This window comes from Hemicordylus capensis, chromosome 6, assembly GCF_027244095.1.
Source record: "Hemicordylus capensis ecotype Gifberg chromosome 6, rHemCap1.1.pri, whole genome shotgun sequence".
NCBI classification, from domain to species: domain Eukaryota; kingdom Metazoa; phylum Chordata; class Lepidosauria; order Squamata; family Cordylidae; genus Hemicordylus; species Hemicordylus capensis.
Window position 1 is genome coordinate 60295554 of NC_069662.1, and position 19303 is coordinate 60314856.

A 19303-nucleotide genomic window follows, 5' to 3' on the forward strand; every position below is an offset into this window, starting at 1 on the left:
CCCCAAAGTGGATCTGGGGCCATGGCAAAAATGGCCTCAGTCCCTCCTGGCAATCCCCGGATAGATAGGAGTGATTGTTTTTTTAATTAAGATTTTCTAAGGCATTAAATAATATCTAATTGGAAAGAATAGAATGTGTGTCAGTGGGTGAAAGGTAAAGCCAGCATAGCTCTGAGAGAGACAGTTATTTAATGCCTTAGGAAAGCCTAATTAAAAAACCATCACTCCTATCTCTCCAGGGATTGCCGGGAGGGACTGAGGCCATTTTTGCCATGGCCCCAGACCCACTTTGGGGGTGCTGCTGCCCCACAGGCGGGTCTGGGGCTGCCCAAAATCCCCAATCTAGCCAATGGGATTTTTTCTCTTCTTTTCAAGAAATCCACCAACAATGCTAGGGGCAACCAACAATTGCCACCCCAGCTTTTTTGCCCCCCTCTCTGGGCGCCCTAACACGTAACACCCAGTTAGTCCACCTTAATACCTACCTACCTACCACCACCTACCCAAGCAACTAAGATGACACACACAGAGACAACACCAACTCTCTGATCTAACAAAAAGGCCACTGCTGCTGCTGCCTGCCAGCAGCAGCAGTGAGTGGAGCAGCACACAGCACAGCAAACACACAGAGAAGAAGCAGGAGGCGGAGCAGAGCAGCAGACCTGCTGCTCTGCATGATGGATGATGTGATGCCCAAAGAAACCACCGCCTCACTCAGTGCCTGCCACTGAGGCCAGACAGACAGACAGAAGCCAGCCAACCTGCTCTGCTCTGCTGCTCCTCCCCTCCATGGATGATGCACACACACCCTACATCTGCGTCCACCAATCCAAACCAGACCAAGCACACAGAGTCAGCACAGGCCAGCAGCCAGCCCAGCAACAACAACTACTACTACACCACAACCAGTGTTGCTGCTACACCAACATTGCCAGTCACACGCGCCACAGCCTGAGCATAGCACACAGCCAACAGCTGCTGCCAGCCAGTGCTTAGCAAGCCAAGCCAACATGAGGAGAGCTAAGTAGATGGCGCACGCACGCCAACCCGTCACGATGCAACTGCAAGGGGAGAGGGCACAATTACAGGCAGAAGGAGGCGCGGTAATCCTAGCACAGATTTGAAAGTTAGAATTCAGGACTTCTGCCACCAGCTGTAGTGTCTAGTGAGTGCAGCTGAGCTGAGCTGAGCTGAGCTGCATGTGAGGATGATAGTTAGTTCAGTTACAGCAGACTGAGCATTGAGCATGGGCAATGGCATTGGCAAGCAACACAACACAACACTCACCTGCTGCTGGTTCTAGAAGTTGTCTCTTGTCTTCACCTCTTCTTCGTGTGTGCGCAGTGAGTGCATGCCTTTTGCCTTGCTTGAAAGAAATGGTTCTCTGGTCCACCACATATTTGCTCAAGGACACAGAGAGGCCCAAGGCAGGTGGTGGCACCAGTGTGAGTGCATGTGTGCTGGTGTTTGCCACCACAGGTGTTGTGTGTGTGTGTGTGCGTGTGCGTGTGCGCTGCTAGCTAGGAGGGGGGAGGGAAGGTGGGAGGAAAGGGGAGTGGGATGGGGAGTGGGATGTAGCAGAGGGGAATGAAGGGGGAGGAGGGTCTGGCTCAGAGTTGGTCAGCCACATATTATGCACACACGTGATCACGTGTGTGCTTTGGTGGGAGAGACCAGATTCTCATCATCTTGCCAGACCGGGGTTTGGGGGCAGGTGAGGTGGTGGGCATGGAAGGGAGGATGGAGGGTGATGAAGAGGAAGGAGGGAGGATGAGGGGAGGGATGGAGGGAGGCATGGGGGGGAGGGAGTCTTGGAGGGGGGGAAGGAAAAAATATGTAGACACACAGCACAGACAGACAGACAGCACACTACAGAAAGCATCCACACACACACAGACAGTGCTAGGCATCCATTCACACAGACAGACAGACACACAACAGAAAGAAACAGCCTGCACCACACACACACACACACACACACACACACACAGACCCGTCCCCCCTGCATAGTTATCAATCAATATGTTGTGTTGGCAGCCAGTTCATTCATTGCTATTCTGATGGTTTTTGTTTTTTCGCCATCAGCCAACATCAACAGTGACCACAATCAAGAACATAAGATGATAATTTATTTGTTTCATTTAAAAAAAATATTAAATTCTTTTTTCCATGTAAACCAACCCCCGCAACACATGATTTTTTGGTAACATTTACAATAAAATCAATTCATTCAGCATTCATTTTGTTATTCCTTTGTTACCAATTTTTTTTCTTTTGCATAATTTTGAGGATTGATTTTAACATGGGATTTTAAAGAAAAAATTATTTACATGTCTATTTACATACTAATATTTACATATTTACACTGCAGAACGTATACCCGCCGCTGCCGCTGAGTCTAGTACTATTAGGGATGTGCTACTTTGGGTGAGTGTGCCGTGCCCAAGCCAGGTCCCCAGACGCTGACAGGTGGAGATAAGGGCTTGTGCTGGTCAGCATTGGGTTTCTTTTTAGGTTGGCGTGGGCGTTGTAAACGTTTGGCCAGCCGCAGCGCTACTACTACTACCACCACTGTATCTGTGTGGGCACTGCACACGCTGCGACTGGCTGGCACGGCTCAGCATCCGTCATGTCAGCTCAGCTAGAGGTGGAAGGGGGAGGGGAGGGATGAGCACAGAGGTTGAGCCAGGCAGGTGACCAACCATGGGGCGACCATGGTAATCACTCACCCGCCTCAAACTCCAGCTTGGGGTAGCCCAGCAGGGGGAGGTTGATCTTGAGGAAGACCAACTGCTCCACCAGACCAGCGTCCATGCGTGAGCGAGAGGGTGTCACCACGTCCCCGGCACGTGAAAACACCCGCTCGCTCTGGACACTGGTTGGGGGGCAGGAGAGGAGGCGCACAGCAACCACTGCCAGGTCCGGCCAGACTTGGCGGCGGGTTGCCCAGAACTGTGCGCAGTCCACGGCGTCTTCCTCCACAGGCTCCTCCAAGTACTGCGCAATGCATTGCTCAGCACTGGAGGGGGGCCTGGCAGGTCGAGCCTCCCGCACACCAGGCAAGGTGCCAAAGCACACCCGCTGAAACCACTGGGCAGATTTCGTGGCGAGAGCAACTGGCTGCTGCATTGGCACTGCCTGGGATGCCACGCTGCTGGACTGGGAAGAGGGAGGGGAAGGGGTAGCTGACACCGGCTGGCCGCCCACGCTGCTGCTGGGTGCGGGTTGGGTGGCGGTGGCTGCCCCCGCACCACTACCAACATCCTGGTCTCTGCGGGCCCTAGCGGCCTCCTCCTCCCTCACCTTCTGTACCAAGATGTCCCTCCACCTGGGCAAGTCGCCGGCACTAACGGCATTGCCCTTGATGGCTGGGTTACAGAGACAAGTGAGGACATACTCCTCCCTGTCTCCCAGCTCAACAACAAGCCACCTGTCAACCCCAACTTCAGCCTCCCAGCCAGAGCACGACCCTCTGGCGTGGTCAGAGAAATCTGGAGTTCACCCATCAGCTTATCCAGACCCATAGCTGTGGGCAGCGCCTGGCTCGAGGGAGTGGTGTCGGCACACAAGCCCTTCGTGGCAAACTGGAAGGGCTTGAGTGCCGACACCGCCTCGGACATCTGCTTCCACTCTGCGTTCGAGAGGTCGCAGACGGCCAAGGACTCGTCCCTCGCCAGGGCGACAAGGGCTCTCTCCTGCTCCAACAGGCGCTGGAACAGGAGGAAGGTGGAGTTCCACCGCATCTCTACATCCGTTGGGATGAGGTGGCGAGGAAGCCCAAGTTCATCCTGCTTCTGGCGAAGCAGTCTCCTGGACTTCTCGCTGTGGTGGAAGTGGGCGGCCAGCTTGCGAGCCTTCTCAACAAGCGTGGCCGTGGCAGCAGCAGCACTTGGGGGGGCGGCCCTTCTCCTGGGACACCTTCAGCTCCTTAAGGCCGAGGGCGTCCCTGACAGTCAGATGGAGCGTGTGTGCCATACACCGTATGTTCACACTGCCCATGACTGTCTCGACAGCGGCGGTAACGTTGGCTCCATTGTCGGTGACAATGAATCCCCTGGAGAGGTGTGGACACCCGCCAATCCACTCCTCTATCTGGCAGTTGAGTACAGCCACCACCTCCTCCATGGTGTGCCTCGTGTCCATCGTCTCCATGTGCAGAACGGCCCACCTGTGCCGTAGTGCAGCAGGAGACGTGGCGGACCTGGAAGCATCGCCCAAGGAGGTCCCCTCACTCTCCGGTCCCCACCAGTGGGCAGTGAGGGCCAGGAAAGCAGCGTGCATCCCACTGACACTGGTCCAGAGGTCAGTCGTGAAATGCATGCTTGTGCCCGCTGGAGCCGCACACAGCCTGGCTGACACGAGTTCCCTGCACTTGCAGTACAGGGAGGGGACCACGTTCTGGCTGAACGTGGTCCTTGACGGGATGATGTATTCGGGAGCCAGGTACTGGAGTATCCGGCGGAAGCTGGAGTTCTCGACCACCTGAAACGGTTGGTCACCGGTGGAAATCATCTCCCCTGTGAGGCGGGTGAGGTGATGATCGTCCACACGAACAGTACACTGGCTGCCCGACACCTGTGTCCACCACTGGATTGGCAATGCAGCCTGCCTTTTGGCTGGTGCAGGCACACTGCCCCTGTCCGCCCTAGTGGCAGATGCACAAGGCGCACTAGCGCTGCCAGCCTGTCCATGGAGACCTGGGTGGTGACGCTCCATGTGCCTCCACATGGGTGTCGTACCCAGGTGCCCCAGAACCTTGCCACGGCTGACCTGCATCCTGCAGTGGACACAGCGGGCATGGTATGGGTCATCTTGAGAGGCCTCAAAATGCGCCCACACACCGCTGCCCTTGGCCTCTTTCGCCCTGGGCGATGTCTTTGGCCTTTTCTTGCGGGGTGGCTGCAGTCTTGGGGTGGTGGTGGCCGCCGCTGCCTGCCCACTGCTGCCACCCAACCCGCCCCTTCCGCCCTCCACACGAGAGGAAGGGCCCAGCTCCACTGACAGAGGAGAGGCAGGCCTCTTCTCCACCACCTCGGCAGACCTTTCCCCAGAGTGGCGGGCTTCACGGGGGGGGGGCCCACTGAGCGGCGAAAGGATAGGGGGAAGGGGCCCCAGAGGGAGGGAGCACCTGGCTGCATCGCTGCCAGCCGCACGGTCCTCACCGCCCTCTACCTGCTTTCCCACATCCACAGTCTCCTCCACAACAACCACTGGCGGTACACCAGCAGCACCTGGTGCCACCGAGGAGGGACCCGCCACAGCCCTAACGCCTCTGCCTCTGCCGCGATTGCCAGCAGCAGGCGGGGGGTAATCAAGCCTGTGGACAAAACCCGGAGCTGGGGCGAAGATTTGTCCAATGGGGAGGACCGGGATATCCTTAGGCTCCACGCGTCCTCTCCCTGGTCTACGTGCCACAGCCACCAGCGCAGCCACACCCCGCACCTGGCCTCTCCCACCTCTGCCTGGCAACCTTCTGTGAGCCCTGGCTGCCACACGGTGCTCACGTTGCTCAGACATTGCTTGAGGAGGGAGACTTTAAGAGGAAGGCCAAAAGGGGCAAAAAAAAAATAATTTGGAGTGGGTGGGAAGGGGCAAAAAAAGCCAATTGATCTGGAGGAGGCGGGGGGGGGGTTTGCTTGGAAAAAGCCAATTGGGGGGAAAGGAAGACTCTTTGATATGGGGGAAAAGCCAATTGAAGTGAGGGGGAGGGTAACCTTTTGAAATTGGGGTCTTAAGCCAATTGAGGAGATGGGGCTGGTTTTTTAAAAAAAATGGGGAAAGGGTGGACCCCTGGGGTGGGTGGCACAGGCAGTTAGGTGGAGTAGTTGTGGGGTGGGGGGCAAGTCTTTTTATTATTATGGGGAGAATGGATGGGGGGGGGCACAGCACCTACCGGGGGGGGAGGACGCAGTCAAAGCTTGGGAACCTGCAAATCAAAGGAAACCCTTCTTTAGTGTACTGAACGCAGTGTGTGGTTCTGGGGGGTGGTTTTCAAGTAATGCTGTGGGGGGAGCATCAACCTTGCAATGCAGCCTATTTAGTAACTTTGAATTGCACAAAACCCAAATTGCACTTCCAGAACCCAGACGCACTTTCACAGAACCCACCCACTCTGACTCTGCCCATGGCAAGCAAGGAGCAAACACTTGATGGCAGCATGGATGGAACATCATCTTCAAAACATAAGTGAAATGACCCCAGGAAACCCTTCTTTGGTGAACTTAACACAGTGTGTGTGTGTGTGTGTGTGTGTGTGTGTGTGTGTGTGGTGCTGGGGGATGGTTTTCAGCCAATGCTGCTGTGTGGGTAAGGACTAAGCATCAACCTTGCAATGAATGCAGCCTATAGGAACTTCCAATTTCTTCACAAAACCCAAATTATTGCACTTCCAGAACCCAACTGCACTTTCACAGAGAGAACCCACTCTGCCCAAGGCAAGCAAGCAGGCAGCAAACACTTGGCAGCATGCAACATCATCATATATCTTCCAAACATAATGATCTGGGGCGGGGCGGGGTGAGTTGTTGGGGGGAACCTGTTAAAAAACCACCTGCATGCAATGCAACACACACAGCAGCAACCAATTTCTTCATCAAGCAAGACACAAGTTACACAACAGTACATGATCTCCAAGGGTCCCTCCTCCACACAACCAAATGCATTTCAAAATAGGGGTGTCCCTATTTAAAACCGCCTAGGGAGGGAAAGGGGGCAACAAAAGGTGCACAATTGCACACGCACTAACCCCTCTTCTTCCGGTCCTTCTCCCGCCGCATACTGCTGGTCACGGATGCGCCGCCACCAGCCAGCCACCCCTGGGCTGGGACACAGACAGGGCGGCCACATGAGGCACAGGCAGCCGGGGTAGGTCAACGATGGAGGGGCAGAAGTGAGGAGACAACACTATTTTTGTCGCTCAACTCACCCCCAAGCAGAGACAAATGAAATGAACAACTTTTTTAAAAAAACCAAAAAACTGATGGCTGGGACCTCCAGGTGAGGTTGGAGGTGGTAGGCTACTGTGGCTGGCTGCAGCTGTGGGAGGAAGAAGTGAAGGGATGGAGGAGAGAGAATAGAGAGAGAGAGGGAGAAAGAAGAGAGGAGGAGCAGCACGGAGGGGGGGGAGCTTAGCAGCGGGGAGGGGGGATTCAGGTGTGGGGGGACAGCAGCTGCAGCGGTCCCAAGAGGAGGGATCAGAGGGTTTGTTTCGGGGGGGTTAGTGTTGCAAGGGGTCTCTGGGGTATGTAAAGGGAGTCAGGGGCAAGAAGAGGGGAAGTCCAGAGGGTGTGTTTCGGGGGGGTTGATGTTGCAAGGGGTCTGGGGTATGTAAAAGGAGTCAGGGGCAAGAGGAGGGGAATTCCAGAGGGTGTGTTTCGGGAGGGCTAGTGTGGCAAGGGGGCAGAATCTGGGTGGGAGCGGGCGGGAGTGGGGGGGGAGTGGGTTTCTGGATGGGAGGGGCACGTTAGGAACAGGGGGGCCACACAGAGGGAACAATCTCAAATCAAATCAGCAACCCAAATGCAAAAGTTGAACAAAGGAAACCAATTTAAAGAATCAAAATTGGGGAGAAAGAAGTCTCTCGGGTGCGGGGAAACAACCAGGGATGGAGCAGCACACACAGAACACACACACACACACACACAGCAAAACCAGAACATAGAAGCAAACTTCACAACCAAATCCAAAAGAAAGCTGAACTCAGGCGGGCAGCAGCGGCAAGGATGGGGGATTCTGGGGCAGAATCTGGGTGGGGGTGGGCGGGAGTGGGGGTGGGGAGTGGGTTTCTGGATGGGAGGGGCAAGTTAGGAACAGGGGGGCCACACAGAGGGAACAATCTCAAATCAAATCAGCAACCCAAATGCAAAAGTTGAACAAAGGAAACCAATTTAAAAAATCAAGCAGCAGCAACTTGGGCAAGTCTCGGGGTGGGGGAGGAGCACACAACCACCGCCAAAGAAGAACCAAAATAGATAATATGGGACAATCACAACAAAAATTGGCTATATGAACAGAATCCTCGGGGGGGGGGACCAACTCAGGCAGGCAGCAGCAACAGAGCACAAAATGCAAATCAGTTAACAATTAAAGCAACCAACCAAAACAGCAGCAAATATATAAATGAAACCAATGGAATGAAAATCAAAAGGTGGAACAAAAACAAGGCAAGGCACAAACAGCAATAAATGAAACTTTGAAAGCAATGCAGAATGCAGATGGGTGGGAGTGGAGGAGGGGAAGCCCAAAGGAGGAGGGATGAGAGGTGGGGAAAGGGTGGGGGGTGAGGAAAGGAGGACAGACAACAGAAGAAAAACAACAGGGAAATTTGGGGAAAGTTAAGAAAAAAGTATAGTAAGTAAAGAGAAGAGACAGACAGACACAGGGCAGATGGACAAAAGAAGGTGGCACAACAACACAGAGAGAGAGACACACACAGAGAGAGACACTATAGGACACAGTCAGGGACTCACAGACACCAGCAGCAAAGGAGCAAGCAAGGGTCTCAGATGATGATCCCACAACTGCAGTCAGAGAATTTTCTAGACAAGAGGCTTGGTTTATATAGTAGGTTTGAAAGTCCCTCCTTTGGGAGCCCCCACCTTTGCACTCCCCCCTCGGCCAACAGGGTGCCAGCTCTCAACAGTGCAACAGCCAAGCAGCCTACCAGAGCAAAGGACTCATTCTGGCCAATCAAAGGATCAATAGTGCAGCCAATGCAATGCCTGAAAAATAGCCTCACAAAATGGATGCCAGAGCAAAAGTTTCAGGAAGCAGCCACAAAAAGGAGAACACACTTTAAACTTAATTTGAAGGCCTATACAGGCCAATGGGACATCCGAACCGGTTCGGAAAATCTGAACCAGTTCGGATCCGAACCAGTTCGGATTTGGTTCGGATCTAAAACGTTTCGGATCTGAAACGTTTCAGATTCGGTTCAGATCCGAACCGCCGAACCAGCCTGGTTTGGATCTGAACTGAATCGCACATCCCTATTTTCCAGCCAGCTTGCTGGGAAAAGGCAGGCTACGGAGGAGGGAGATGGAAGGCAGCCTAAAAGAAGTACACAGCAAGCAGTACTTTCAGTGTCCAAAGCCCTTTGCTATATTCCTCTCATTACAGATTGCAAAAGGGCACTGGCTCTCCGCAGTGGCATATCCAGGGTGGGGCAGCCAGGGCATGTGCCCTGGGTGCCATTTGAGGGGGCGCAAAATGCCACTGACTGCCCCCCCCCAATTCCAGTGAGCGGGCGGGCACTCTGTGCTGCTCACTGCTGCAGCATCTCTTGCTCTGGGTGCCGGGCCCCCACGCTGCTACTATGGCCATGATGTTGGACCTTGTACTCCCCCCACACTCATGCTTGTGTGACCCATGAGATCTCTGCCAGGGTGGCGTGGGCACTCCCATTGGCTGGTGCCAGGCATGGGATCGTCTTATCCTGCTCCTCCACATGCTGCTGCTGTGACATGGTCAAGCTGGTGGTGGTGGCGGCGCTGCTCACAGTAGTATTGCATGCACGCACTCGAGGCTGCTGAGATGCGTCTGCTTTGAGCTGCATGTGGGGATCATTGAGCCTTGCCTAGCTTAAGCTTTAAACTTCTCCCAACACCATCGCTTCAATCCTAAAAGCCTAAAGTGCAGTATCCAAGCTAGTCTTTGGAAGTTTGGTTCCTCCTTTTAAAATTTCCTTTCACCCGCCACGTGCTCCATGCACAGCTGTGGGAGGGTGCAAACCACTCTATTTAGAAAAATGGATTCCCCCCTCCTGACGGTGGGGGGAGGGGCGGGTTTGACAAAAGACATGAATTAGTTGTTCTTCTCATTAGCTTATCACTGATTTGTGTGTTTGTTAGTGGGTTTTTTAAATTTAATTTACTCAGGAGGTGGGAGAGGGGTGTTGAGGAAATGGTTGGGGACTGAGCTGGCTTCTTGGGGCTCAAGGGGGGTGTCTCGGGGGTAGCAGGGGTGGCGGGTGACCTCCTGGAAGAGGCGGCAGCAGCAGAGAGCCTTTTCTCTAGCCTATGGACGGCGGTGGTGGCTGCTGGTAGAGGGAGAGGCTGTACAGGTGTTGGGGATTTTATTTACTAGCAACCAGGAGGATCACGGGATCAAAAATAACATGCTGGGCTGTCGGATCAAATGCTTCAAAAAGGACCTTGTAGCATTATCAGCTATTTATTTGCGATGTTCTCCCCAAAGGCAGTCTGCTGGGTTGTAGGGCACTCTGACCGCCTTGCAATCAGGGATGAGCATAAAGGAAAGCTGGAGTGGTAGCGGGTGTCCACCTCCACACCCCACCACACCCCACTTCAATGTGGAGTGGCTTGCAGCTTATGGTATTCTGGAATCGCATTCTCTCCATATGGGGACTGTGATACGGGAGAGCAATGACAATTACACAAGCCTCTCCTCAGATTTATTTGGGTGGAGTTTATGGTGAGAAAAAGTGTGTGTGTGTGTGTGTGTGTGTGTGTGTGTGTTTTGCTCCTTTGTGGGTGGCTTTGATTACTTTGGAGTTTGCCTTTTGCATTTCACTGTTGTTATATATCACAACACTCCTTCTCAATAAAGTAGCGGCCACCGCCTCCTTCCCAGTATCAGCTTATGAAGGGACACCACTCCAGAGCCCCGAGATTTCTTCCTTTGCAACCGGTGGGCATATGTTCACCTGCTCCCAGTCCCAGAAAACCAATCGACTCCCGTTCCCGCCTGTGGCTCCTTTTATAATCTGACGACGCGGCCTCTTTGTGTGCGAGCTTCAGTGGAAGAGGTGGGTTTTCACTATGGCTCTGTCATGATTTAGGGCTATCTTCCTTCCAAGGAATGGTGTTGAGGGGAGCAGCTTTGGAAGTGTGTGCTTGTCTGTATGACCTGCATGATTAACTGTGATGGGGTGGGGGTGAGAGGAGAGATTTTCGCCTAATCCACCATCTCTTGCCTTGCAAATGACTGGGGGGGGGAGGGAGGGGCAGGAAATATGTGACCATAGGGTATGAGATTCCTTTTTTATGCAAGCCCTAACATGGATTTAGAACTCTGAATATTTTTTTTATGTATCTTTTTAAAAAATGAGAAAGAGGAAGGAAATGTGGGTGTTTTTTTAAAATTACCTGTTCCTTCTGCAAGAATCCAAGGAAAATTATTACAGGGGTGATTTTCTAGGTAAAAACATCTCTTTAAAGATCACACAAGCCCGCAACCCACACCCAACCCTCCCCAAATCTATACACTACTAATTTTTAATTAATTAATTCATTCAATTTCTATACCACCCTTCCAAAATTGGCTCAGGGCGGTTTACAGATTTTAGCTCCATCTGTCTCTCTCAGGTCCATCTACAGCTTTCCTTGGGGGGGAGGGGGGCAAAGTTCAGGCTGAAAAAGCCAAGGAGAAAATTATCTAGAGAGGAGATCAAAATAAAGGGTTGTTTCTTCTTTGTTTGCATCTGACCACCTGTAGAGTTTCATTTGTAAAAACAAAGCCAGGAAAATCTGATTTCTATTGCTTTCCACCACTGCTCAAGATAATAACAACCCAAAAGGGTGATGCATTCAACATCTAATCCAGAAGGCTCTTGCAAAAAAGAAACCATGTCCCACTCCAGAGAGAAAGAAAGAGACAGACAGCCAGGCACACGACATCCCATAATCTGCTACTTTCAGGCGGGTGCTCCATTGATCTGTTGCAAAGGCCCCACACAAAAAGAGACCAGAGATCTTTCTTTAGGAAGGTGGAAAAAAGAAATAAATTATGAAGACCTCCAGCCAACCAAACCTCCCTTCTCTTGTTCTCTATCCTTACCTTTCTGAGGGAGATCTGTAAAAGCTGGACTGGAGAAACTTTATCAGCCTAGCCTTGCCGTGTGTGTGTGTGTGTGTGTGTATGAGAGAGAGTGTAGTGAAAGGAAGGGAGAGTTAGAGAGAAAGAGACAGGCAGGCAGGCAGGCAGGCAGTCGAGAAAGAAAGGAAGGAAGGAAGGAAGGAGAGAGAGGGAGGGGGATACAGTGAAGGAAGGAAGAATAGGTGGAAGGAAGAGATTTGTTTGGATTTGGTGAGAGGTTTTTTGCGGGGAGGGGTTTTTAAAAATATTTAAAGCTCCTTTCACAAGGGCTATCCAGAGATGTCTTTCTAAAATTCTCTCTCTCTCTCTCTCTCTCTCACACACACACACACACACACACTCACTCACTCACTCACACAAACTATCAAGCATCCAGTCAGCAATGTATTCTTTCTCATCTTCAGCTTTACTTTAGTCCCTTTTCCTTACGCCCTCCCAAGCACTGTGTTACTATATGATATATTTTTCATTTTTCAAATACATACTGAGGGTGCTTGTTTGCTTAAATAAATGGCAGGGCTATACACATTATAGAAATACTGCAGGGCCTTGTAAAAGCCTACAATTTATTCTGGAAAAGTCACAATTGCATATTTAGGCATTTACCAACCCAAACCTACCTGCTATCCCACTAAAATTGCAACGAAGTGTGGACTCATTGCTAGCCCGTTTTTCATGAGTATTTGCACAAGCCTGAAGAGCCACTACTAACCATAACATCTGTGGTGTGGGATTGATTTTGTTTTTGGGGGCTGTGGGGGTTACCTCTGGATTCTTCCCTGGGCACATGTGCACAGCACATTATAGTTATCCAAGCCATTGTGAAGGGGAAAGGTTTCTTAATATAGATATGTGTAGACACAGTTCTGTGCTGCCTTTCCATTAAAACAAAACAAGGCAGCTAACAGTAGTAGAACTGTAAAACAATGAAACAGATGAAAGCATTAAAATGTTCAGAGGTTGCATTACTAGTTTAAAGTATATCTTTCCTTTTGCTAGATGAGATCAAACTAACTTTGATCATATCCTAGACCAATTTGTGTCATTGAAAGTGATATACTGAAAATCCAGTCCTTGTCTGGGTGGTATTGACGCCAATAATAGATACCACACAGGGAAAAGTGTATAGAATTTTTAGTGCTGCAGATTCAGTAAGGCAATAGGAGCTACAGCGCTCAGATCAATTGCAAAGGATACAGAGCTTCAAGTAACTATTTATACATTTCTAAGTTCTTTGTTCTACATATCTATGACATAGCAATATATTGAAAGAAGACACTTGAGCAACTACATACGTAGATCAATCTCCATCAACATCAAACAAGTGATCTGACACCAGCATTGACATGTAACAGTCCTAAGATCTCCGTAATTCACAGTTTATTCTGCCCTTTTGTTTAGTTTCTTGGTCCTTATCTCACTCATGTGTCAACAGGGTTGGTATTGGTGAATCTTGGAGCCTCTCAGGGTTCCTTATACTTATTGCCCTTTGTTATCTCACAAGGCTAAGCTGATTTCCTTGTAGGAGTGAATCTAGCAATTAGAGGCTAGCTCCATTTACATTCTAAAGGCAAGACCAGGGACATCTCTGGTGTGAAAGGAAACAGAAAGGGAGGGCTAGTTCGCCCATCTGCATTCCTAAAGGCAGCTATGAACTCAGTGTTTTTGCTACAAAGATGGCTAAGCTTTGGTTCAGGCTTTTAGGTCTGTAACCAGTCTGATTCTAATGTTAGAAACAGTTTATGGGAATTGGGATCCTAGGTTATATCAAAAGCAAGGAAGGTGCAGTTATAATTTTCAGGTAGTGCTATAATTTGTTAATGGAAATATTAACGAGCTTGACTTGTATTTCTGAGCTGATATTATGGTAAAGTTATTTGAAAGATGGGTGTCAGATGTTTGCACAGGGGCGCAATTTCAGTGCTTGCCCTAGGCGCTATTTTCCCTAGATATGCTTCTGGCTCTCCATTTAGCCCATTTCAATAACAGCTTAGATTCTTCTCCAGCAAAGCTAGCCACAGTCAGGAAAGCAGACAGACAATAAGGAACACAGCTGTCAAATTCCCCTTCCTTGTGGAAGTCCAGTGAGACAAGTTGCCAAGCAGCCCCCTCTGGCTGACTCTTGGAGTTCTACAAATCCATGCAGCAAACATTAAAAACAAAACCAAACCACAAAGTACTAGTATTTTTTTAAAAGCTGGTTTATTGGCAATGGCCCCTCTGCACATTGCGGAGAAGCGTCGGGGCATACCAGAAATCTCCCCCCGCCCCCAGAAAAACCTGCTGCAAATAGAGGGTTATTTTACCCCAGACATAATTTGGGCTAAGCTAGAATGTGCAGCCCTAATTCAGGGAAAGCCAAAATAATGTGTGAACTGGTCCCTAATAACCTGCTGTTGTGACTTCGGGGGTAAATCCAGCTGATATGTGAATTTGCACCCTCCATTCCAGAGGAGATGTGAACTAAAAGCCATGAGTGTGAAAATCCCTGGTGTGAAAGTTCCTGTGCCAATACAGGAACTAGCAAAACCACCACAAGCCATAGAATGAGTTGTCACCTTTTTCCTGGCATAGCTCTTTAGCCTGGCAACTGTGTGACTTGTTGAGCAGGCAACAGGCATTCAGGAGATGCCCTTGTATTCTCTTAGCTTTGAGATACAGTTAATGGCTTCCCCATTTGAACAGTTTGCCTGTCATTCAGCTGTTAACCTTGATCAAATGTGGGACTTCAGCACGTGGCATAGATCTTTGTGCCCTCCTCCTGGCTAGTAGAAGCAGAAGGAATTGTGCAAACATGGAAAGACATGATGCCATACTGTTTCATTTACATCATTTATTCCCGTTGCAGGATTTAGCCTTACTTAGAACACAATTTGGATTTGATCTTTCTAAAAGTTTAATTGTGACCTGTGCCAGGTGCTTTAGAGACAGAGCAGGGAGTGGGAAAAGAAATATGTGTGATGGGGATATTTTAAGTTGTGTGTTGAAACATTTCTGCTTGTGCATATCTGCATAAATATATCTGTTTTATATTCTTCAATTCTTGTGAGTTCAGTTGCTGTTTGGGCCCTCAAGAACCCACATATTAAAAATATTGTGTGTGTGTGTGTGTGTAGTTGGATGATGCTTAACTTGTGGGGTGGGGGAGATGCTCCAGAAGCCTTTAGGTCCAGGCTTCAAAATTACGTAGGTGCACCTCTGCCTCTGATAGAGCACAGACGGTTGGGAGCAAAGGTGTATGTGGTTGGTTTGTGTAGTGCTGTAAGCAAATGTGCTCATGCTGGCCTAGATGCAGCAGATTCTCTTTTAATGTCTGATTTCATTTTGTCAGGTCTGCACCTCCACCTCTGTTTGCACCTCAGCCCACATCTCTGTCTGTACCTCCAACCACGCCTATGTACGTATCTCTGTATGTACCTACGTACGTAACTCCATCCGCACCTACGTACGTAACTCCATCCGCACCTACGTACGTAACTCCATCCGAACGTCCCTATCTACCGCCATCCGAACGTTCATATCTACCGCCATCCATACATCTGTCTCAATCTCTGTCTGTACATGGGGTAAGTAAATGTCCATCCATGCCTATGTACGTAACTCTGTATATACCTCCGGTATTTCTGTATATACCTCCGGTATCTCTGTATCTCTCTCCATCTGAACCTCCATCCGCACCTACATACGTAACTCCATCCGAACGTCCCTATCTACTGCCATCCGAACGTCCCTATCTACCGCCATCCGAACGTGCATATCTACCGCCATCCGAACGTCCATATCTACCGCCATCCGTACATCTGTCTCCATCTCTGTCTGTACATGGGGTAAGTAAATGTCCATCCATGCCTATGTACGTAACTCTGTATATACCTCCGGTATATCTGTATCTCTCTCCATCCGAACCTCCATCTGTACCTACGTACGGAACTCCATCCACACCTCCATCCGTACATCCATATGTACATCGATCGGCATTTCGTCCATATGTACATTGATCGGCATTTCGTCCCTATGTTCCTCAATCATCATTTCAACCTCCGTCTGCACCTCCGTCTGTACATGGGTTAAGTAAATGAAGAGTAATCTGGGCCTGCTTCTTCCTTTCATTAACCTGGTCATTTTAGAGCTGGTCTGTAAGGCAGCCTAGTACAAAGTAGGATTGTCAGATACATTTTTTTAAAGGTAGCTAATTTGCACAACCTTTTACTTATGCCAGTTTGCTCTACCCTACATCAACTATCCACTCCCCCTTTGAGCAGACTTAATATAGGATGCTCTGCATGCATTGCAATATACTTAGGCTTAAAACAATAACAAATGAATCAGTTCCCACTAAGACATAGTCAAAAAAGAAATGGGATCTCTGCTTGTTAAAGATGGGCCAGAGAAAGTTGTTTTGAGTACCTCACCCACTCCCAGTCTCTGTCCAGGCTGTAGGAAGGCTGGCAGCAACCCTGGACAGACACGTGCCTGCCCTTCTCCTGCCAATGCTGCCAGGCCTGTCCCCCCGCCGCCCGACGATGTCTCCTCTACCAGCACCGGGTCTCCCCCTACGCATACGCTACTGCCGCTGCCTCCTTGCCTGATGCCAGGCTTGTCCCCGGCTGTGCTGTCCCTGACCGGCCATACCCCTTCCACCCTGTGTCAGTGCACCAATGCAGGAGGCATTTCTGGGGCTGAGCAGGATGTGTGGTGCATCCAACTGGAGAGTGCTTTCTGTGTTGGCCCAGCTTCTTTCCCTTGCTTGCTAGGGAGAGGAAAGAAGGACCCTACTGGACTGGTGCAGAAAGCACATGATGACTGAATGGGCCATGTCATAACGGGGAAGGAGACAGGTGCAGTAGCAGGTAGCAGTTGGTGGGGAGGGTGTCCTAGCAGGACGGGCACCCCAGTGGGGCCCATGGCCCAGGAACAGTGCCCCCATTATCCCTGTGCACCTGGTATCTGTGATGGGATTCTCAAACAAAATTTGTGGGGTGGAATCCAGAGCTGAATTTCTAGCACCTGAACAGCCTTCAGTTTTTCAGACCTGAGGACCAGATCTGGGAAGGGAAGAGAGCAAGTCTGATTGCCACAAATTGTTCTTAAGTTTCACTTTTCATTCTTTAACAGATTAATGGCAGAAGGTGGTGCTAACTAGGGTTGTGTGTTTTGTTTTTTTCCTGTTTTGTTTTTGGCCCAAATCTGAAACACCCCCATTTTGTTCTTTGTTCTAAATTGCAAAATCTGAATCCAAAATGTTTTGGATTTAAAAAAAGATGGCCCTGGGGCAAAACTAGTGGGTGGAGGTGGTAGTGCCCAATGGGTGGAAGCTACCACCCAAATTTCAGAGGAATTGGACAAAGGGCTGATTTTTGGTGAATTTTTGAAGTGTAAGATTTTTCCCATAGGGAATAATAGAGGTTTCAGCAAAAGTATAGCTTCACGTCAGGTGGAAAGGGGTGGCCCAGAGCAGGGTGGTGGTAGTGCCCAGTGGGAACAACGAAGCTGCCAGAATTATTTCAAAGGAATTGGGCAGAGGGCTGATTTTTAAAGTAATGGAGTTTACACGTCTTTAAGGTTCTTCCCCATAGGGAATGATGGAGGTGTCAGCAGCCCCATGACTGCACTTGGGGGCACCGGAGTGGCCCAGAGCGAGTGGTGGTGTAGAGCACATAGGGTGCCAAACACCCCCATTGGTTGCTAACCCATTGGGTATTGGGTTCTGTTGTTTCTGAGATGTTTTGAGTGTAGATTCTCTGGTAGCATATGAGAGTGGATTCATGGTTTGTCTTTGAAAATCTCATATGCTACCAGAGAATTTACACTCAGAACATCTCAGAAACAACAGAACCCAGCACCCCATGCATTAGCAACCCATGGGTGTGGTTGGCACCCTATGTGCACTACACCACCACTCGCTCCCAGCCACCCCAGTGCCCCCTAGGTGGAGTTATGTGTCTGCTGAAACTTCTATTATTCCCTAGGGTGGAAAACCTTAAAGACGCGTAAACTTCAACAATTCCTAAGAAATCAGCCCTTTGCCCTATTTCTTTGGAATCTGGGTTATGGCAGGCACCCCTTGGGGCACTTCCACCCAACCCACTGTTTTGCCCCTCAGGCCCTCTTTCTGCCCTGAATCTGCCCCAAAGACATGTAAACTTCAGAAATTCTTTTTAAAAATCAGCCCTTTTCCCAATTCCTTTGGAATCTGGGTGGCAGCAGGCACCCATTGGGGCACTACCACCTGACCCACTCTTCTGCACCCAAAGCCCCCTTTCTGCCCCAAATCCACCCCAATTAACATCAACATCACACATCATCAGCAACAACAGAGTTCTGCAAAGAACCTGGCAGATTTCCAAAGGTCTTGTACAGGGGCGGAGCTATAATTGGGCGAACGGGTTCAAAGAACCCAAGCCGTGCCCAATCAGGAGCCGCCATTGGCGGCCCTGACATGCACCCCGCATCTGATGTCAGATGCGGGGGCAGTAGTTGAGCTCCTGAGCGGGGGCCGTGCGGCCCCTTCGGGAGGTAAACTAAGGCTGTCGCTGCATTCGCAGCGCCAGCCAGGAGCGGCTCTTCCCTGCAAAGGCAGGGAAGAGTTGCTCCTGGCTGTCGCTGTGAACACAGCACCAGCCTAACTAGCTCCTGAAGGGGCCACGCGGCCCCTTCAGGAGCTAAAACTGGTGCTGTGTTAGCAACGCAGCCCAGAAGTGGCTCTTCCCTGCAGGGAAGAGCCGCTCCTGGGCTGCGCTGTGAACGCAGCACCAGCCTTTGTCTAACTGCCGAAGGGGCCGTGCGGCCCTTTCAGCAGTTGAGCTGCTTCTCCCGAACGGAGCATCAAGGCTCCATTTGGGAGCCAGACCACACACCCCGTGCCTGATGTCAGACGCAGGGGTGTGGCTATCCCCTGCGTCTGATGTCAGACGCAGGGGACGGGGCTATCGGGGAGCCCGCCGGTTGCACACAGGCCGCCGGCGGGCTAGCTACGCCCCTGGTCATGCACATCCACATCCCGCTCAGAAATGCAATTGTTTCACACAATAGTGTGAACAACAATGAAATGCACATTCCCCCACGCTGTGTGCACACTGCCCCACTGGCCAATGAGGGTAAATTTTACCCTTAAATTTCCTTAAAAGGAATAAGGAGGCAGTTGCCAGCAGATCAGCCCAGGCTTTCACTGGCCAATCTCCAGGCTGGAAGGGCTGGAAATTCAAACAGATGTCAAAACTCAAAATGGAGACTGAAGGAGAAAGACTTTTCGCAATTGCAAAATGGAGTTCCAAAACAGCCGAAAGAACAAAACCTTTTGTATCTGAAACAAGGATATCTTGTTTTGGCTACAAAATTTTCTGTTTTGAGCATTGGGTGTTTTGTTTTGGCTACAAAGCAACCAAAATGGCCTGTTTTGGGCACAAAACATTTTGTATCCGAAATGAAACGTACACCCCTAGTGCTAGCAAAGAGTCAAAGAACGTGT

At 50.3% G+C, this 19303-nt stretch overlaps 1 protein-coding gene across 1 annotated transcript in view; it reads left to right on the forward strand.

Annotated features, from left to right (window-relative positions):
* LOC128331334 (uncharacterized) overlaps positions 1-19303 on the forward strand; it is a 47816-nt gene that overhangs the window by 27649 nt on the left and 864 nt on the right. The window contains exon 8 of the mRNA XM_053264677.1: positions 15167-15662. Within this exon, the coding sequence (XP_053120652.1) occupies positions 15167-15662 (496 nt within the window). The remainder of the gene's footprint in view (positions 1-15166; positions 15663-19303) is intronic.